At 35.8% G+C, this 22,777-nt stretch overlaps 1 protein-coding gene across 9 annotated transcripts in view; it reads left to right on the top strand.

Annotated features, from left to right (window-relative positions):
* The window catches only part of TRIM2 (tripartite motif containing 2), a 241,770-nt gene that overhangs the window by 178,380 nt on the left and 40,613 nt on the right, over positions 1-22,777 (top strand). For 6 of the 9 annotated variants that reach the window (XM_074229108.1, XM_074229109.1, XM_074229112.1 and 3 more), the window contains 3 exons: positions 1,123-1,304; positions 5,697-5,934; positions 21,817-21,968. In XM_074229108.1, coding sequence (XP_074085209.1) covers positions 1,171-1,304; positions 5,697-5,934; positions 21,817-21,968 — 524 coding nt within the window. In that variant the 5' untranslated portion in view covers positions 1,123-1,170. Of the gene's footprint in view, positions 1-1,119; positions 1,305-5,696; positions 5,935-21,816; positions 21,969-22,777 lie in introns of all 9 variants that reach the window. The other 3 variants (XM_074229111.1, XM_074229114.1, XM_074229115.1) reach the window with 1 other exon arrangement.

The raw sequence follows: 22,777 nt of genomic DNA, 5'->3' as shown, positions 1-22,777 counted from the left end.
TCATCTGTCATTTAAATGCTGCTATAAATAAATTTCAACTCTTGAGAGCGGATTTGAGAGAGAAAATGTTTGAAATTAGTTATTAAGAGATGGGGGTAGAACTCTAGTTCTTAATCCTTTTATCAAACTGAATTACTGTAGAAGGTGACTATGCATTCTCAGGTACCCCCCCCCCCCAAACGGCAATTTGTAATTATTTCAAATGACATATGGACCACATTTTTCCATTCAACTCTACAGACATGGACCAGGCTCTTAATATGAGCCAGGCATGAGCGAATGGAAAGTCAGGAAGTATAATGTATTTATGTGCTTAAGAGAGCTTCATAAAATCAAATTATTTTGAAAACAAATAAAATAAACCACAACAGAGTGTACCAACTCTGTACCCTGTAGCAACAGGCTTCCTGTTTTATGAGGTTTGTATATAGTTAAGCAATTCTGATGTCTCACCAGTCTTCTTAATAAGATTATACTGGTTTCAGTAACATTATGTCGATAATGACTCATCACCAGGAACTTGGCTACCAAGTGATAAATCTTTTTGACAGGTAGGTACAGTGGATAGAATAATAGTCCTGAAGTCAGAAAGAGCAGAATTCAAATCCAGCCTCACATACTTACTAGCAGTGTGGCCAAGGGCAAGTTATTAACCTTTTTTACCTCAGTTTCTCCATATATTAAATCATGATAATGGTGGTACCTACCTCCCATGGTTGTTGAGATGATCAAATGAAATAGAATTAAATTTAGCACAGTGCATAGCATATAGTAGATGCTTTAAAATACTTCCTTTCATTCTTTTGATAGGAACAGATGGTACAATAGAAAAAGTCCTAGGATTGAAATCAAAGGATATGGATTCCAATTCTTGTGGCTTTGGACAAGCCACCTCTCTGGGATCCAGTTCCCAATCTGTAAACGAAGGGGTTGGTTGGACTTGAAGATTTCTTGAAGGTCCCTTCCAACTCTAGAAGCACAATCACAGGATGCATTCTGAACAATTAAGATCAACATTGATGAATTTATGTCTAAAATGAACATTCTAGCAATGACTGCTACTTCCACATGGCTTAAACGATGTTTTTCTTTGTCTCTCTTGGTTTTCATCTGTGTTAGCAGCATCGAGCAGGGTAAAAGGAATCAGGCCCCATATGCCAATGGTCTAGGATGGCCAGTGAAGGCTCGAACATCCCCAGTCCTGTGGTGCGGCAGATTGACAAGCAGTTTCTGATTTGCAGCATATGCCTGGAACGTTACAAGAACCCCAAGGTACTTCCCTGTCTACACACTTTCTGTGAGAGGTAAGCAAGCATCCTGGTCATGGAGGCAGCAGTCACACTGTCCTTCCTCAACCTACTGCAACCATGCTTTTTCCCAGAATTCTACAGTTACCCTATGAAACAATGAATCTTTTGTTCTCTTACTAAGACTTCCAGTCACATAATCATAAGTTGTCAATTATTTGCTTTATTCAAAAAACTGCAATTAAGAAACACCAAGCAAACATCCACCAATTTATTTTGACAAGAGGAGGGGGGAGATGTTCATTATTTCATCTATTAAATTTTTTATTTCACTTTTATCTTTGTTTTCTTTGAAACTGCTTTTGCTAATCACCATTGCCATGTGAGGAGTTCTTAGTGAGGATCAATTAAAAACCTGCTACTTCCTCCCCCAGGCTAAGTCAGATGAAAACATCAATGAATTTGTAAAAGGCTCGAGGTCAAAAGGGCAGGCTTTCATTCTTGCAGATACTTCAGAAGATAGTTGTTCAGACTTTAGTGTTTGTAAAATGAGATTGTATTTTTGTTTGGTGGATTTGATAACTAAAATCTGTTCCTGAATCCCCTAAATATACAGTTTACATGAAAAGTTGTTTTCTCAGCTCCTTGTAGGATGCTTCAGGGCATCCTAACTCTTTCTACCAGCCTCCATTATAGATAGATGTCCTGCTTTGGAAAACTTCCACTCCAAATAGAAAAATTCCCTTAAATCACTTTGTCCATTCTGAAGAATAAGAAAAATATTTCTCTCTTTTGTCAATTTTGTCCTATTATTAAGGCAGCATAAAAATGTTCTACTAGTGATCATTTTCAACTATCAAAGAAGCCTTCTTTTTGGTCATAGATAGCATTAGTTATTCATCCAGTGGAGTAGGGTTTTTTCTCTCTTAAAATATTTATTTAACTACAGTAAATTTTAGTATATTTCCTATGGTAATTAGATAAACATAATTTGAAAATGTTTTACTTTCCACTGTGGAGAGATAAATGACTTTTTAGTAAATAAGGGTCTGTCAAAGTTACCCATTCCATCAAAAGATTTAACTTATAGCCTTTGCCTTAGTGAAATGTTCTGATATTTGGTTTATTTTGGAAAGCGTAAAGTGTCAAGGAATGGTCAGGGAATTTTCTGTTATTATTATTCTAGTCTGTTGGCACTGCCATACTTTGTTTTGAAATATAACTTTATTTTGTACTCTTTCACAATGAGGTTAGGTTAATAGGAAGTCATCTATTCCAAACACGTTACTTTATAGATGTGGAAATTAACTTGCCCAGGGTCAGAAAGCTAGCAGGAATTCATGTGGAAATGTGAAGACAGGTTTTCTGCCTTCAAAGGCAGTGTTCTCACCATTGTACCACACTGACTTACCGATTCCACAGTCTGGTATTTTCTGTGTCCTCACATGAGTCTGGTGGAAAACTGTCCTGAGAGAGTCCTTTCATAAAGCACACATGACAAACTGATTTGGTAATTTGCTGCTGCTGTCTAACTAGCCTTGCAAAGTTTGGGGTGTATATCAGAACTCCCCAGAAACTTGGGCTCAAATGTGGTCTTCCTGCCACTCCCCTCCTTGGCAGTTTGCAGACTGCTGCCTCCCAGCTCAGATGTAGGATGCTTCAGAATATCCTTATTTCTTTTTTTTTTGATCCCCTTTATTTGTAAGTGGTCATGGAGGTCTTAGCTTCTACTGCAAGTTCCATTCTAAATAAACATTGAAATTTAAAGATTAATCCCTAGACTACAAGCTCACTGAAGGCAGGGACTGTTTTCTCTCTTTGTATCTTCTGTGGCTGTTGCCTAGGAAATACTTGATGAATATTTGGTGATTTGACTCTTTTTTTTTTTCCAAATTTTTTATTTATTTAATTTTTAATTTATAGAATAAAACATATATTTCTATACCAGATTGTCGTTTTAAAAAAAGGTGTTAGTACATGAAACTGTAAATCTCTTATGCATAACTTAGTATTTGCTTCCATATACAAACTTGTTAAGAATGTTAATTTATTTTAATAATTGATGTCAATTTTGTTTATTAAAAAATAAAAAAGTTAAGGCTTCATTTATTTGGAAGGGATATTATAATCTGTAAAGAATTCAGGATGGGGGGAGGACAGATTGCTGCCTTGGTAGCCATCTCTTCTGTTTCTCACCTCAAATTCACAGCTGTTCTTGGAAGGTGAATCTCAATCTTACTCATATCACTTGTAGAACGTTGTGTTGGTGAGATATGGGAAGAAGAACCAATCCTCCTCATAAACAATAAATTAAATTGCTAAACCACTGACCAACTGCCCCATTGCCTTATTTCTCCTTCATTCCTACTTTGTTTTGAAGCAGTATGTTAGGCACTGTGAAAAGATATTTAAAAAGTGTTAATAATTTAACAAACACATTAAATGTCCATTGTGTATTAAGTGAAGTCTTATCCATTGAGGAAACAAAACAATAAAAATGATAACAGTCTTTGTCTTCAAGAGGCTTACATTCTACTTCAGGGATAGTGTATTCTTGCTTGAGCATTTTAATCTTTTGCTTGATCAACCAAAATATTACTAAAAACTCCAGCTTCTATAGTACTCACCATTCTTTTATCACAGGCAATATTATTCATCCTCATGTTGTAGCTGACAAAACTGGGGCTCTGAGAGGTTGTAACTTGCCTGTGATCATACAGCTAGCTAGTTAGGATGTGAGTCAGAACTCCAGCCCATGGAGCCCTTGACCAAGTCCAGCAGGAGAACAACTGATACCCTCTGTCCCTCAACTCAAATACAAATCTCTTTAGTTTCTAGAAATGCTGAATCAGCATTATGTAATGGATCATGTGCTAGGATTGGAGTCAGAATGACCTGGGTTCAAATTATATCCCTAATTGTTATTTATCTGCATATTAATGAGCAAGTCATTTCACCTATTGAATCTTGAGTTTTCTCATCTGTAAGGGTGATGATAGCTATAGTATCCATCTCACATGATGGCTTCTTAAGGCTCAAATGAGATCAAGTACTTTGCCAATTCACCTTTTTTTTTTGATGGATTTAAATCATAAATGGTCCTGGAACCCCTCTCTTCCTATTTTTTTATGCTTGTATAGATTTGTGCATATGTACATAAAGGAAAGACCAGGGAATAAGCATTTTTATCACATCTACTATTGGCTGTGTTAAAGTCTATTATAAATATTATCTTATTTGATCCGCACAACAACCCCAGAAGGTAGATGCTAGATAAAAATAACTACTTTTTGTAAATCAACACAAGTATTATCATTACTATTATTAATAGTACCTCCCTCACAAATTTGTTGTGAAGATCAAATGAGGTATGTATATTTGATCTTTAAAAAACATGTGTGTGTATACATAGTATATGTAGGGAGAGAAAATATATTAATATATGCGTATAGGTTATATATTACTTTGCAGATACTCAGGTGCAATGTCATTGTGAGCTACTATTGGAAGTAGCTGGTAGAGAAAACAATAGGCCTGGAATCAGGAAGACTATAGTTCAAATCCTTCTTTAGATACTTACTAGCTAAGTGACTGATCAAGTCACCTAACCTCTGATTGTCTCCATTTTCTCATCCGTAAATTGGGTTAATAATGATACCTACCTCCAGGGTTGTTTTGTGGTCAAATGAAATAATATTTGTAAAAGCTGCAAATCTGCAGCTGCTTTTCTAATAAAGTGTTGATCAGCTAAAGGGGCTACAGAATAACTCTTTTTTTTTTTTTTTGCTGTACTCTTTTGGATTTCATGCTAAGACAATTCTATGTAAATGTACACTTGGACCCTGATTTGGAAATCCTGAAAATCAGTTCATCTTTTTATAACTTTTTGTAATTGAAATTATGTTGATGTTCATATTGTGCAAAATAATTCATTTAATAAAGCAGCATTTTGATAAGATTAAAGTAACACAGTTGTTGTTCTTCATTCTTTCACAAAGAGGATCAATGACATCACGAAGGTGAGATAGAGTATACATAATTGTCAGCCTTACTCAGTCTTACATAGAAGTACAGTGGCAAGACAAAAGTCAAGATGACTGGCAATGGCCCAAAATACAGTGGGTGACGTTGATCTTTCTAAAATAAGGTCTTTCCCAAGTTTCAAATTGTCTAAGGCAATGCACATTCAATGACTAAGTGCTGTTAGAAAAATTATTCCCTTCTGCCCCCTTCCTTTTCTCATTATTAATATAGCAGGGTTAATTATAAAAAAGTATCCATGATACTTTGTATCATACATTTTAAAGTACTTTTAAAAAGATGTATGTTTGCATGTGTATGTGTGTGTGTGTGTGTGTGTGTTGTGTGCATGCTTTATATAACCATAGTCCACTTAGGTTCAGATTGTCATTCTGGTTTTTCCTTGTCATTATTTTTTTCCTCTAATAGGTGCTTGCAGAACTACATCCCAGCACACAGTTTAACACTGTCTTGCCCCGTGTGCCGCCAGACCTCCATCCTGCCAGAGAAAGGGGTTTCAGCACTCCAGAACAACTTCTTCATCACTAACCTGATGGATGTGTTGCAGCGAACACCAGGCAGCAATACTGAGGAGTCTTCCATCCTGGAGACAGTCACAGCTGTGGCTGCAGGAAAACCTCTTTCTTGCCCAAACCATGATGGAAATGTAAGTAGAGTAGAAAATGATATAGTGTCTTTACATATAAAATGGCACACAGTTCAATTCAACAAATATTTATTAAGCACCTGCTGTATACAAGTTGTTGTTATTGTTGTTTGAGACCTGTAATCTCTTCAATGGGGGCAGAAGTGAGGAAAGGGGACTAGTACTCACCTTGAACATTGAGAGGTGAAGTGACTTGCCCAGAGTCACATTGTCAATGATGTGATGAAGTAGGTCTAAATTCAGACCTTCTTTACTTTCAGACAAGTTCTCTGGATGCAATACCATGGTGCATCCCAAGGTACTCTCATATATTAATAATAATGATGATGGTTATTTTACAGTTTTTATATAATGCTTTCAGGTTTGCTTTCATACATTATATCAACTATCTTTCTAAAAGGAAATATTTATGAATATACCAAAGATCAATAGACTTGATTTCTAGTTCTATTTTATTAATTGTTGACTCTTAGACAATGTATAACCAACTTGATTTCGTACAGTAAGACAATTTATCCTAAGTAGTTGATCCTTCTCTTGGATTATCAACTCTCCTTTAGAATGTATTTTGCACAATAAAATAATAAAAAAAAATCACATCACAAATCCAGTTAATGCCCTGTAGAACAGACCAGTAGTTTTCTAAAAATCTGTTTATTTTAGCATATAAATATTTATATATACATATATATATGTATAGATACTAGAAATGAAATGACAGTTATTAAATCTCTGTCATGAAGAAATCACTGTCTTTGGTACTGGAAATACTAAGGAAAAATTAGTCATTGTTCTAATAGAATTTTTGATCCATTCGGGAAAATATGAAATTTATACAAATAGAGTGTGGTAGGTAGAAGGAAGAGATATAAAGTGTTAGAGAAATATTTAGATAAGTAGAGATAACTTTAAGCTGGCAAGATCAAAGAAGCTTTTATTGATCCAATGGCATCTGCTTTTCTTGAAAGAAAATCAAGATTCTGACAGAGATGAAGAGTCCAGTCTAGGGATGAGGAAAAGGGTTACTCAAATGCACTGAGATGTGAGATGGCTCATTGAGTTCCAGATTCAGCTCAGATGCCAGACTGAATAGGTGCTAAAATCCACAAACCAGAAAGAAAAATAACACATTTGTATTCTGCATTTATGCTGTAAACGATAATCGTGTGTTAACTTAAGCACCCATATGTCTGACTACAAATGTCATTATTGGAAAATATCCAGGCTCATGTTAAGAAATTCAAGATTGAAATTCAAACACATTTTCTCTTACTGATAAATGACTATAAATAAATTAAGGAGGTCATAATACAAAGAATGATACTTTGTAATTTATATTTGCATTGAATAAATTATGTATATGTGTGTGCAGATATATGCATATCGCCAGCAGTATCTGCTTCCTCTGATCTGTCATCCACAGAGTTGCCAAGTTGATATTCAAGACTTCAGTGTCTTAGATCAAGCACTAGGAAAACACCACGGATGCCATTTAATGCAACCTCCTTACTTGATAATGAGGAAATGGAGTGCTTAGGGGTGGGAGTGAAGGTTGATTGACTTGCCCAAGATCACATAGGTAGTAAGATGTAGAATTTGAACCCTGGTCCCCTGATTGTAGAACTCTTTCTAATACATATTGCCTGTTTCACTCTGAGGGGATTGACTCATGTTCCTCTCATGTTTCATATTCTTTTTGATTAATACTTGATGGTGTAAACTTGGATTCCTTCACTATCTAAAAACCTTTTTTTAGCCCCCTTTTTCATTTTAGGTATTTCATTGGTCATTTTCCTTTTTTTTCATATCAGTATGACTTTCCTGGTGAGTAGCACTACACCTGTCCCACTAAGAAAAAAAAAAGAAAAGAAGCATTACTTATTGTTGTTTAATTGTTTTTAATCATATATGACTCTGTGATTGGGATTATTTTGGCAAAGATACTAGAATGGTTTGCTCATTTTACAGAGAATGAAACTGAGGTAAACAAGGTTAATTGATTTGCCCAGGATCACACAGCTTAAGGTGACCATAGCTGGATTTGAACTCCTGAAGATGAATCTTCCTGATTTCCCATCCCAACACTCTATCCACTATGACACCTAAGTGACCTCCCATTGCTTGTAATAGCCATGCAAAACTAATCAATCTGTGGGTTGTGTCTGAAAAAGTATCTTATATATTTGCAGTCCATTATCACTCTGCTGAGAGGAGGGAATCCTGCTTTCTTATTAGTACTCTGTTATCATTAATTGTCTCTATGTTCATCAGTGTTATGAAGAGAGTTATGATACTTTCTTTTACATTATCATATCTGCTTTTTGTTAGACATTTTCAGTCATGTCTGACTCTTCATGACCCCATTTACAGTTTTCTTGGCAAAGATAATGGAGTGCTTTGCCATTTCCTTCTCCAGTTTATTTTACAGGAAACTGAGGCAAACAGAAGTAAATGACTAGCCCAGGAGCACACAGCTAATAAGTATCTAAGGTCAGATTTGAACTCAGGAAGAAGAGTCTTCCTGACTCCAAACCTGGTATTCCATCCAATGTGCCACCTAGCTGTTCCTACCTTATCATGGTTAGTATGTAAATTGTTTTGGTTCTGCTTACTCCACTCTTCATTAATTCATATATATATGTATATACATATATATGTATATATATATTTCCAAATTTCTCTGATTTTTTCCTTGTCTTCCTTTTCTACGTTATATCATGCCATTCTTCTGCCTAAATTGGTCCAGTCATTCCCTAATCAACTGCCCACTTTACTTGCAGTTCTTTGCTACTATAAAAGGATTGTCATAAATTTTTTTGTATATGTGGGACCTTTCCTTCTTTATTTGATCTCCTTGAAGTTTCAATTTTTTTAAAACTCATATTTACCAAACTTATGAGTATAATATGAAACCTCAGTGTTGTCTTAATTTGAAGAATCCATTCTTATACTTTTTGATAGCTTGTATTTCTTCTTTTAAAAATTTCCAGGGGAGGCTAGGTGATGCAATGGATAGAGCACAGGCCTTGGAGTCAGGAGGATGTGAATTCAAATTCTGCCTCAGACACTTAATAATTACCTAGTTGTGTGGTCTTGAGCAAGCCACTTAACCCTATTGCCTTGCAAAATCTAAAAAAAGAAAAATTTCCAATTCATATTCTTTGACATTTATTGATTGAAGAATGAATCTTGTTCTTAATAATTTCTTACATATCTTGCATATCAAACCTGTGTCAAAGATAATTGCTGAGAAAATTGTGCCTAGTCAATTGTTCTCTTCTAATTTTATACATGCAAATTTTTTAAATTTTATCATAAGACAATTATGAAATTGTCTATCTTTTATGAGTTCTTCTGACCCCTGTTTAGTTACAAATTATTTTCCTGGTCATTTGAACAAGCCCTTCCATTCTCTTCTAAATTTTTTGTATACCTTTTTATTTTTAGGTTGTGAATTCATTTGGCGAATTAAAGTGGAATATGATATATGAAGGTAGTCTAAATTTAATTTGTCAGACTTTTCTAAGTTTCCCAGCAATTTTTATTGAATAGGGAGTCATTACTTCAGTAATTAGTTTCTTTGGGTTTCTCATACTAGATTTCTATGTTTGATTGTTTCTGAGTCATACTTATCTGATCTCTTCCTTTTATCCACTTTTTTATTTTTAACCATTATCAAATGGTTTTCATAATTACTACAAAATAGTATATTTTGAGAGCTGATGTCAGAACTCTTTTATTCATGGTTTTCCAAACCTCATTATTTCTCTTGAGATTCTTGATATTTTTGTTCACCCAAATGAATGTTGTTGTATGTTTTTAGTTTTAAATATTTACACCTTGGTAATTTGATGGCATAATACTCAATCTATAAATTAATTTAGAGAGCCTTGTCATTTTATTATACTGGTATCACTGAATCATAGACAATTAATAAAGATAGGACAAGGCTTTGAGTTATAATTTCAATGGTCTTTCTACCAAAGCAAGTTGACATCTCTCCTACAACTTATAGTCATAGGGAATTCCCCAGATCAATTAGGGATTAAGCACTTTACCAGGTTAATAACTCTCATAGGCTCAAAGGCAGTAACCTGTACTCTGTATATTGGGCCATTTTACCTCTGACCAATGAAAAGATCTCCAATTATTTAAATCCTTTATTATTGTAAAGAATGCTTTGTAGTTATTCACATGTGCTAGGTGTGTATTCATAGACTGATACCCTACACCCTCCCATTTTTAAAAATGAAGTTTACAATTATTTTGAAAGGAAATTATTTTTCTGTTTGGGTTTGGTTACCAATATAAGGAAAGGTTGACAATTTATGGAATTTGTTTTATGCCCTACTTAACTGCAGTATTTAACTATTTCAATTAATTTTTGTAATTAATTGAAATTGTAATCTCAGTAAATCCACATATTATCAGCACAGAGAGACTTTTGAATCGTCTTTACTTGTGCTGTGTGAGAATACAATTTCTTATTTTCTATCTATAGGCAGTAGTTTCAGAACTATATGACACAATAGCAACAATAGACTTCCCTGGTTTCTCTCTTTTTTTATTTTTAAGACTTCTATTATTTCTCTATTATAAACACTGATAAAAGACACAATGTTTGTTGAAATTATTTGAATTGAATTGTGAGTCTTTAATAACTTTCAGAGAGTAGCTCTATTGTCATAGCATTTAAGTGGGGAAAATGCACAACTGCAATAGGCTAGAAAATCTGGACCACTTGTATTGATTCCCAGGATATTAGGACATGTCTGTTCACCATCAGAAGGATAGGCCCTATCAGATTAGTTATTTCTTCTACTAATACAGATTTCATTTCTTCCATACTTTTGAAGATCATTGTTAATGAACCTACACTAACCTCCCCCCCACATACAAAGCCTCATCTCATTACCTGGTGGTTATCTCTTTATTAATAAACCTTTCTTCATTTAACTTGACTGGTTTTTGGATATCATCTATCACTTCCCATTCTCAAAGTCTTTCTAAGTTGTGACCAGTAGGTGGCACAATGGATAGAGTATTGGACCTGGAGGTAGGAAGGTCTGAGTCCAAATTCTGCCTCAAATATCTACTAGCTATGAGATCCTGGGAAAATCATATTACCTCATTTTCAGTTACCTTACTTCTTAAGATTATTGTGAGGGTCTAATAAGATAATGTGCTAGTAATTATGAGTATGATGAAGTTGTTGATTGAACCTTAACCTTAAGAACTCAAGATCAGCTCCATATCATAATGGAGGAGGAAAGAGAAACTAGCATTCATTGAGTACCTTCCAAGTGTTAGCCAATTGTGCTAAGAACTTTACCAATATTATCTTATTTCATTCTCACAAAAACCCTGGAGGGAGTAGTGAGAAGTAGTCAGTATCTAGGGCTGGATTTGAACTCAGTTCTTCCTGATTCTAGACCCAGTGTTGTATCTATTTCTCCACCTAACTCACCAATACTTTATAATACAAAGTGTTATAAAAGGTCAATAATGGATTTAATAGATATTTATGATGACTTTTGTAGTCCACCCCATTCTCCAAAAACTTTGGACTAACACAGTCTGGGTTCAATACTGGAATGATCCCCAAAATCATGGTATTTCTTTGACTATTCTGTTCCCCTTCTCTCAAAAATTTTTTTTTTAGGTTTTTTGCAAGGCAAGGGGGTTAAGTGACTTGCCCAAGGCCACACAACTAAGTTATTATTAAATGTTTGCAGTCACATTTGAACTCAGGTCCTCCTGATTCCAGGGCTGCTGCTCTATTCACTGCACCACCCAGCTGCCCCTCTCTCAAAAATTATTGTAGACTACCAGTGAATCATAGATTTAGAGCAAGAAGAGACCAGGTTACCACAATTATTTTGTATAATTATTCTTGGTCAATTGTGTCTGACTCTTTGTGGTCCCTTTGAGGGTTTTCTTGGCAAAGATACTAGAGTGGTTTGCCATGTTCTTCTCTAGCCTATTTTCTATAGATGAGGAAATTGAGGCAAGCAAGGGCAAATGATTTGCCCAAAATCACATAGCTAATATGTATCCAAGGCCAGATTTGAACTCATGAAGATCAGTCTTCCTCTAGGTCCAGTGCTCTATCTCCTATACTACCTAGATGCCTTATTGTACAGATGTATAAATAAAAACCAAAGAGTTTAGATGATTTGACCTCAGTCATATGGATAGTAAGAGCAGAACGAGGATTCAAAACCACTTCAATACTCTTTCTGCCACACTATATTTTTCTTCAGTTATTTTTCATTTTCAAAGTCACACATTTGTACTACTTTGAATTACTGAGCAGCATAAGGCACCACCTCAGTTTCCTCATTGTAAAATGAGGGGATTGGTGTGGTCCCTTTGAGCTCTAAATCTATAATCCTTTGGAAATTCTATGAATGGTGGAAGTGTGTGAATCTATAGAAGATCCTGAAACCAAGTTGAAGACAGTTGAGTTATAAGCTTGTACAGATTTGTACATCTAACCCCTGTTTTAGCCAGTGTGAACGTGGATCTCAATAAATTATAGCTCTCCTTGCTCTTTTCTCTGTCCACTTTTTTAGAATGGGAATGAAAGTACCACCTGCCTCTAAGTGTTGTAAGGAAAACTTGTAAGCCCTGAAGGAGGAGATTAATATACACTGCTCATATCCCATGGGGTGTTGCCAGTTTCAAAGATGTGATTCCAGTTAAGAGTTTCTGAATGGGAAGTACATAAAAGCTAGAAGCAATATGTGTCAGTTTTATATTAAAGAAATCTTAAAATTCATGCAATGTCAAGAAAGTGACTTCAGCAGAAGGCATGATTGGTCATAAACAGTATTCTCTCCAATAATGGAGAGAAGGTAACAAACATTCATAGGTTGGTTGAGTTAAAAGAAAACACCAGTAAGTACAGTTTCCTCATCTATAGAATTTAGAAGGACTAGAGAAGGTTAAGTTGAATCTAGGCAGCAAGTCAGAGGGCAGAAAAATCTATGACCTATTCACACTAGGAAGCCCTGTGCATCTCATTTAATAGAAGATAGTTTGTGATTCCTAAGCCAACATCTTTGATTAATTAGAAGTTATTATTTTTTTAAAACACACTTATACACTTCAAAGATTTCTGTCCCAAGTTTCTCTTTTCTCTCTTTCTTTGTTATATTTGACAATTCAGGTTGACTCAATAAGTATTTATTTATTACTTCTTATATTAGTTGCTTTCTCTAGAGTTAGAAGGTGTCCTATAGGTGATCTAAGTCAACCCCACTTTTTATAGACATAAGCAACCAAAGACCTGGGCTTGTTAGTGACTTGCCCAAGGTCATAGTAGTGCCAGAGGCAGGAATTGAACCAATATCCTCAGTCTCCAAAGATACTATGCCAGACATTGTCCCAGGAGCTGGGAATGTGAAGACAAAAATCAAAATGTTTGGAGTTTACAGTTTACTGTTAAATAACAGTTTATAGGTAAATAAACAACATATATACCAAAAAAAGACAAAAATAATTGGAGAGGGAAAGACGAAACTGGAATTTCAAAAAATGAAGAGAGCATTACAAACAAGGAGTAAGAAGATGAAAGGTTGTTTATAGAAGAAAATAGAAATAAGCTAGTGTGCCTAGAAAATTGAGAATATGCGAGGGGTTAGTGTGAAATAATCTTGAAGGATGGTTTGGAATCAGACTGAGAAAGCTTTAAATGTCAAATGGAGGTTTCATTTTATCCTAAAATGCAGAAGATCTTAAAGTACTATCGAGCTAACTATCTATCTGTGTCTGACTGTCTAAACACACATATACATACATGCATACATGTATACACACCTCTATGTGCATATATATATATATATATATATATATATATATACTTGTGTCTGTGGTATGCAGTATTATATATACTATATGTTATACCTTTGGGTTTTTTGGTATCATTACCATAATTTTATAATAGCTGTTATAGATATTCATGAATTCATTGAGTATTAAAACTTGAAGGAACTTCACATTATTTTATCCACTTTACAGTTGAAGAAATTGAAGATGTGACTTGCATATGGTTCCACAGCAAGTATATATTTTTTTCAAAGTAGGGATTTGTAACCCAGATCTCCCAACTCAGAGTACAATGGCTTTTCTCTGATACAATTTCTGTTAGTGTGGAAAAGGCTAGTAGAATTTGATGAGAGTAAAAATTTCTGTAGGCTGAATATTATTATTACCACAACCATGTCAGAATGGTTAAAATTGATATTCAACTATTTCTTTGGTTCTTTAAAGAAAAGAGGAAAGAATGGGAGAGAGAGTCAGAGTGAATTGAAAAGAAGCATTTTGCTAGCTCTGGAAGCCCAATCTATCTGTGGAAGGGAGGGGGAGAGTGGAAGGAGGATCCTGGAAATGACAGGTCTCCAGAGTTAGCACCAAGCCTTGAATCCCTACCTTGCTTGTCATTTTATGAAGAAGTTGAGGTTTCAACTGAGTTAAAAATACCTTTTAAAATGAGTATTTTTTCTTATTAATTTGTGCTTCTTTATCATGGTCCCAGCTGCCTCAATCTCAGTAGTTCAGACTTCTCTGAGGTACAGGAGAGCAACCCCAGGAGAAGAATAACTCCATTTTTTGTTAAGCCATGTAAGTCTTTTAAGTGCTGGGGTTCTTCACATGGTAAAATTTTACATGTCATCAAGAGTCTTTGAAAAATTAGTAGCATATGATTTGGGTTCTTCTGTTATTTCCTTGAGGAGGGCAACTGGGGGCCACTGTGGTTTCTAGGCAGCTGGTTTCCCTACGCGCGTGTGCACACACACACACACACACACACACACACACACACACACACACACACACACACACACACACACACAAACACATATTTCCATATGGAAATAGATCCTACCCTGTTACATCCCAGATAAATCAATGACTGCAGCTAATTGCCAGAGTAAATCACTTAATTCAAGAGTCTGCAGGTTTCTAAAACAGGTTCATTCACAATATACTGTAAACTGCTTTCATGATACAGATTAGGTTGTGGGGACTAGAATCCGTCATCTATTTGAAGTTCTCTGATGCTATCTGACTTCTAATTAAACTATCTTGATACACACAGCCTGAATTAAAAACAGAAAAATAAGAATCCTGTCCTGGAAGGAACATATAGATCCAAAAGGCTTCTTTGCCCACAGGGCAACCATGTTCCTTCTTGGTTAGCTCCATGCCCCTAAGGCAGCCAAGGGACACAGCTGACCTGTTGTTACACACATCTTCGCTTGCTTGACATTCTGGCCATCAAAGAAGATAAACTGCTTGAGTTTCTGACAATCATAGAAATTAAATTGTGTAATCTAATCCTATCCAATAAGCATTTGTTAAATTGCCTAACATGTGCAAAGTGCCCAGGACTCCAAAGACAAAAGAAAAATGGATAACTTTCAATTAAAATGACCCTTTCCTAATTTTAGAGGTCTGGATCATAGTTTTTCCTGGGAAAAAAGTCAGCTAACTTGGGTTTGAATTCCCTAACTCTGTTGAAACTTTTCCACCTTCAGAAATACAATTATATTTTTGTCAAAATAAATTCCAAGAGATTGGCTAAGGAAAGAAGTAGGTGCTAAAATTATACTCAGGGATTGGATATGAGTGCAGGCTTTTCCCCATCTACAGTAATTCAGTTCATTTTCCTTGGGTGTACTACATAAATTCTTTCAACTGACATTTCATTTTCTATGCTCAGGGTAGCACAAATATCCCATTGAGTCTGGGCAGTAGCCCAGCTGCACAGATAGACAAATTCATGGTGCTCCCACTACCTTGCCAGTTGCAGTGAGGATGAGAGAAAACTTATTTCTCTCCCCCCCACCACCACCCCCCTACACACACACACTTACACTGTGGTGGGCAGAATTCCTGTTAGTTCTGTAGGAGGTAGGAAGCAGAGAAACAGCTTGCCATCACTAATGTACACAACCCAAGTCCTTTCAGAGAAGAGCTCTTAACGCTCTGTGTCTTTGACCTCCATCTGCAAACTGGGTCCTTCATGGTAGTGATAGCACAGGATTATTGTGAGCCAGAACAATTGTGAATGAAGGCATTTTACAATTGCTGGGTATGAGTAAACTGGAAATAATGAGTTCATCTTTTGGAGGCAAACTAGCATTGGCAGGCCCATTAGAGCTACATTAGTAAGGGACATCTTCCCAAAAGTCCCCCAAGCAAAGACAAAGGGGAAAACTGTATGGGGGGAGAACTCTACTCTTTTCCAATATTGTTTTCCATGTTTTTTCTTGAAAAAAATGTGACTCATGAATGTTTTTTTAGAATAACTAAAATACTTGAGACAGTACTTTTCTCCCTCATGTAATTTTTTTCATTTCTTATTACATATTTTCAACATTCATTTTTATAAGATTCTGAGTTCTAAATTTTTCTTCCTTCCTTCTTTCCCTCCCCAATCCCCAAGACAGTAAGCACTCTAAGGACCAGTAATATATTTAAAGTTTTATTTGATTTTTACATACTTTTTTAACCTTAAAACTCATCCCCATTGAACTCTCTCTTGTACTGAAATAGTTAAAACCAACTGACATGATGACTGTGTTAGATGGTTAATACCATATTCTTTCATCTACAGTCCCCTACTAGATATGAGAGAGGTGTGATACAATACCAGTTTCTTGGGACCAAGATTGGTCATCAACTTTAATTATTCTGTGATAGTATTTTTTTTACAAGGCAGTGGGGTTAAGTGACTTGCCCAAGGTCACACAGCTAGATCATTAATAAGTGTCTGAGGCCAAATTTGAACTCCCAGGGTCAGTGCTCTATCTACTGTGACACCTGGCTGCCCCTTGATAACCTTTTAATGTTATTTTTGTATTAGTCTAATTATTATCTTTATTAGCCTTTTACCTATACTTAAGTCAGTATCACTTTATATGTCTTCTATTGTTTCTCAGAATTCTTCATATTTATCATTTCTTATAGCACAATTATACTTCACTTTATAGCACAATAGTACTTCACTTCATATACCAAATTTTGTTGCATTCTTCAGTTGATGTGTACCCACTTTTCTAGTGGTTTTTTTTGGCTACCACATATAAAAGCATTGCCAATTAAATAAGAGAATGAGATGAATTGATGACCTTCTTGCTTGAAACCTTCCTCTTACTGATTTTTGACCTAGAGGTTGGTGACTCTCTTGAGATTCCAGTAATATACCATCAATTTACTTGAAGATAGAAAATAATGTGCTGAATTTGTTTTGAATTTGATTGAACCGCAAAAGTAATAGTACACTTAAGTCTTGCTTTTGGACAAAAGCTTTCCAGTGCTGCAGAAGTGCATTGATCCTGCAATCTATTGCCAAGACCTTTGCATGAGACAATCTCTGCTTCCTCTTGTATCTAATCTGTTTTCAATTCCTCCATTTTTCACAGCAAGTGAAGGAAATTGTTCTTATATTTGAAATGACATCATATTAATGCATCCTGTGAAGGTCTGAATCATCTTCTTTCACATATACCATATTTGAAACCTGGGGTTCTCAACATAGCAATAACAAGGGTGGGGTAACTTGAGTTTGGATCTGGCACAGATGGCCAATATATGGAGGATATGTTTCCTCCCTGAAGTGGCATCACCATCCCAATATTTAACCAAGCTTCAAAAATGACATCCATTGTTGGTCTAATCCTTTCCTGGGCCCTTCTTTATCCCCAATTTCCCCATTTCCTCCCAGGGAGGATACCCAGGGGTATCATAGACTTTGCCAGGAAGGATCAGAAGATTCTACAAGGTAATAAGGAAGCAAGAGAGCTTTGAAACTAGTGTATTAAATTAAGTACAGTATATTTCTTTTTTTTTTAGGTTTTTTTTTTTTGTAAGGCAAATGGGGTTAAGTGGCTTGCCAAAGGCCACACAGCTAGGTAATTATTAAGTGTCTGAGACCGGATTTGAACCCAGGTACTCCTGACTCCAAGGCTGGTGCTTTATCTACTATGCCACCTAGCCGCCCCAAGTACAGTATATTTCTTATTAATATCTTTCTAAAAAGCTGTACATAGTAGATAGTTGTCTTCCTTTTCTGTTCTTTTTTTTGTATGCAGAAATTTTCATGTTTATTTTAGTTAAGAATAATTTTAAAATAATCATAAATGGATCTTTCTGATTCATTTCTTCCCTTTCAGATTCTAAAATTCTTGAAATCTTCTCCAATTAGCTTATTTCTCAAAAAATTCAGTGACTCATCTGTTAGGAAAACAAAGGCCAACAGTTGGAATTGAAATGTAAAATATTTATTTGGAATAGAATTGAACAGCGAAACAATAAAAAGTAATCATAGCCTGTACTCCCTATGACTGTAGTTTCCTCTTATTTCTTCTCTTTAAAATAATTTGGGGTTCGTTTCTGTAAAAGAATCCCAGCTCCCATAAGGAAAACTGGCCAGTGTCTCATAGACAGTGTTTGTCTCAGAGAAGGAGATGGAGGTAGAGTTAAAGATTTCAGTGCAGACACCCTTGGCATCTCTGGTCAGAAACTGTTGCTATTAGAATCTGAAGTTTTTCCCAAGCCAGGATCTACTTGTTTTGCTCCAACCAGGAAATCTCCATCTCTCACTGTTCTTCTTAAGCCTCCATATTGCTTTTCTCATACTCATTGATACCATCCTTCTTTCAACAGCTCCTTTCTCCCATCACTTATCAGAGCCTGCCAGGGTAGGTCAGCTCCTTGACAAACTGGGTTCCTGATTTCATTCAATCAGCAAAAATTCCCTGAGACCCAGCACCTCATGAGAAATGGTAATGTGCTCACATAAGCTGCCATATTCGGAATTCCTCTTTGGATCCCATGCAAATGGAGAAAGAAGATGATATAGAATGGTAGAAAAGTTTGCTTTCAACTAGGTCAAAAAATTCTCATTTTTGGAAGTATGTGAAAAATGATAAAAATTAGATATCATAAAACCCAGAAATTGTTAATATGTTGATTCAACATTTATTAAATACTGTATATAGATAGTTTGTGCTTGATATGGGAGGAATATGAGGTTTAGAATATAAATAATTTTTGCTCTCATGAAATTTAAAATCTTGTAAGACATCAAAAAGACATCATAGTTAAATTATAAATAATGTGCTAAGTATATTAGAAGTGTCCAGGACATGGGGCAGTTAGGTGGTGCAGTGGATAGAGCACACTCCGGCCCTGGAGTCAGTAGTACCTGGGTTCAAATCGGACCTCAGACACTTAATAATTACCTAGCTGTGTGGCCTTGGGCAAGCTACTTAACCCCATTTGCCTTGCAAAAAAATCTAAAAAAAAAAAAAAAAAGAACCAGTTAAGGCTTCATGGAGGAGAAGTAAATGGAGACCAAAGAGAGGAAGAACATTACAAGCAGAGGGAGCAGTTGTGAGCAAAGGCACAGGCACTTGAGGCAAGAAAATGAAGTGTGTTTGAAAGGCAATAAATAATTTAGCCAAAACGTAAGGTGCATGGAAAGGATTAATATTAATATGGGAATTTTAAATGCAAAGCAAAGAAATACAAATTTTATTCATTAGACTGCAGAAAACTCTTGAGATTTTTGAGAAGGGACTTGACATGCTTGCATTGTATATTTAAGAAGGAAATACTGTGAAAGATGGAGAAAACTGTCGAGAAACCTGGTTAGAAGCTATTTCAATAGTCTAGGGATGAAATGAGATTGTGACCATGAAAAGATATAAGCAATGTCAAATTGACAGGAATTGGTGGTAACTCAGATCAGAGAAATGAGGAACTGGGGGTCAAAGATGATATCAATGTTTTAAAGCTGGCAAACTGTCAGATGAATGTTAAGTGAAGTACAAAAATACTCAAATGAAATGAATGAGTGAGTTTAGGGAGTAAGACTAGCATCTCCATTTTGGATACATTGAGTTTGTAGTGACAGTGGGAAATGCAGGTGGACATGGTCGTGAAGGCAGTAGGGAGATGCTTATAGGGGGACAGCATAGGCATTTTAACAAAAGACATTGCCTTTTCAAAACCTCACTAAAAAGTATCAATGCAACTTTGCTGCCTATCCATTCCTCCCAAATCTGGCAGGGCTCTGTTATTGCTCATAATATTTTCAAATGGGAGTTTATGCAAATGAATCTCTGTTTAATAGAATGAGGAGAGGGGACTGTCTGATGCTCAGTAACAACCCAAGTCAGTCAAGGAATAAAATACATGCAGTCAACGGAACAAAAAAAAATGTCAGAACTCCAGTCTGTGACTCATTTTCAAGCAACATAAAATATAATATTCTAGCCTCAGGAAACATCTAATTGTAATGGAATTTTACCTCAATAAAGTACTTGGCAATCTTATATCTTTCCATTTGCTTCCAAAGAGTAAGCTACAATTACCTGCTATAGACTCTCATTTAGAAAATACTATATAAAAGAGGCAGCATGTCATGGTGACTGGAAGGTTAGCTTTCAAGCCACTATGAAGTAATTATTTCTCAAATTTGAAGACCTTTTTATATTATATTTAATTCCACTCCCCAATCATATGTTAAAACATTTTAAACTTTTTTTTAAGCTTTTACTTCCAAATTCTCTCCCTCCCTCCTTCATCTTCCCCCCCCCCTTTAGATGGTTAAGCATAGACCTAGTACAGAATAGTACAGAATGAGACTTCTAATCAAGTAATGCTTCCCATCCCACCCCCACCCTATGGTCTAACTACTTTCCATGAGGAAATTGGCTAAACTTTTACTTTTAATAAAGAGCCCATGAGCTCCTGGAAAATAGATTTAGGTGGTAACCAGATTTAGAGCAGGAATCCTTTAACATCATTAAGGTCATATCTTATCTCCAACTTTGATTAGATTGAATAGTTTAGGAAAATGATTCAGAGGATGTGCTGGCCCTTGTAAGTGACTCTGTCTGCCCTCTTTGCTGGATCAGTGCTGCTTACTTAACTTTCACCCTTGCAAAACTCATAGTAAACATTATAGAAGTGATTATTTACCTCCCAAGAGTCATTGTAAAGATTAAAAATATAATGTACATGAAACCCTTTGAAACCTCAAAGAATTATATAAATATCAATTATTGAAGTAAGCAGAGCAATGGAAACAAATTTGCACAGAGCCGACAATAGTGTAAAGGCAAACACCCCTGAAAGACAGAACGCTGATCAAAACAGTTACTAAGGGGCGGCTAGGTGGCATAGTGGATAAAGCACCGGCCCTGGGGTCAGGGGTACCTGGGTTCAAATCTGGTTACCTAGCTGTGTGGCCTTGAGCAAGCCACTTAACCCCATTTGCCTTGCAAAAATCTAAAAAAAAAAAGTTGCTAAATGATCATTTATAGAGTGCTTACTATGTGAATAGTCATCTATATAATACTTAACATTTATATCATTCTTTAAGGTTATAAAGTGCTATATATTTTTATCTCATATGATTCTCACAACAGTCCTGTGAGGTTATTCTTGCTATTATTATTCCCATCTTACCAATAAGAAAGCAGAGATAGACAGAGTTGTTCAGGGTCATTTAGATAGTAAAAGACTAAAATTGATTTTGTACTCAGATCTTCCTGACTCCAAAGTTCTCTGTGCTCGCTATTGATTATTATTGTTGTTGTTGTTGTTGTTTTCAGGCAAATATAATATGTTACTTCTATCCTAATACACCACTTGATACGGATGGTTCTGGAAGAGGCAATGAGAAGAATGTCCTTGTACAACATTCTGCTCACTCTAATCTGCATAATGTCATGCCATCGTTCAGTTGATGTCATAATCTCCTTTGAATTAGAAAGACAACAATTAATCGATATGTCACTCTAGCCAGGAAAAAAAAAATGCTGTTGCTTGTCTCTCTGTTAAATGGAATTGCTTTGCCCCTAGGTGATGGAATTTTACTGCCAGTCTTGTGAGACTGCCATGTGTCGAGAGTGTACAGAAGGGGAACATGCTGAACATCCCACCGTTCCACTCAAGGATGTGGTTGAACAACATAAAGCTTCTCTTCAGGTCCAGCTTGATGCTGTCAACAAAAGGTAAAAGAGACATATCTCCCTTTTCCTTCCTGATGCACTGCCATGAGGATGGTGACCTCCAAAGTAGGTTAGTAGGATAACATATTCCTCCAGGGTCCATTTTCAGTACTGTTCACAGCGACAACCTCAGGATGTGGCTTTGTAGCTATTCAGCTGTGTTGGAGGCAAGTCCTCTGCTTCAGCTCTCAGATCCAGTTGTATATTGAACAGGAGTGTTACTATACAACTTATCTGTACATGCTCTGCAACTTATTTGTACATGCTCTACAAAGGAACTAAGAGATTTGTATTATGGGGAAACTTTTCTCCTGCCATTCTTGAGCTACATTGGGTCAAACATTTATTAAATTCACTTCTAAAAGCTCCAATATTTATTGAATTTTGAGTCCTGACTGCAGTTGCCATGGCAACATGAGACCAATACAATCCTATGGCCAGAGGTTCCCCACCCTAAGCTATGACCTGATACCCACCATTGATCCTAACTAGCTTTTGGGACTTTTGGGCCATCAGAGTGAAATAAAATAAGACTGTGTTGTGCTTTGCCCATACTTATTTGTTGAGTCTCTAAATCCTTCTTTACATCAGTTTTTTCATCTGTAACATGGGTATCTAATGCCTATAACACCTACTACACATGTAAAGATAAAAGGAGATTGTACATGTAAAAATGCTTTGTAAATGTCAAAACTCTCTATAATAATATTATTGAAGTCTGAAGAATCAAAGGAATAATTTGTACAATGCTTGTAATATTATAAAGGCAAACCACAATGAAAGACAAGATTCTCATTTTTCTTTTGAAAAAA

The sequence above is a fragment of the Macrotis lagotis genome, chromosome 3 (genome assembly GCF_037893015.1).
Source record: "Macrotis lagotis isolate mMagLag1 chromosome 3, bilby.v1.9.chrom.fasta, whole genome shotgun sequence".
Classification (NCBI taxonomy): Eukaryota; Metazoa; Chordata; class Mammalia; order Peramelemorphia; family Peramelidae; genus Macrotis; species Macrotis lagotis.
This window is presented reverse-complemented; position numbering and strand designations above follow the sequence as displayed.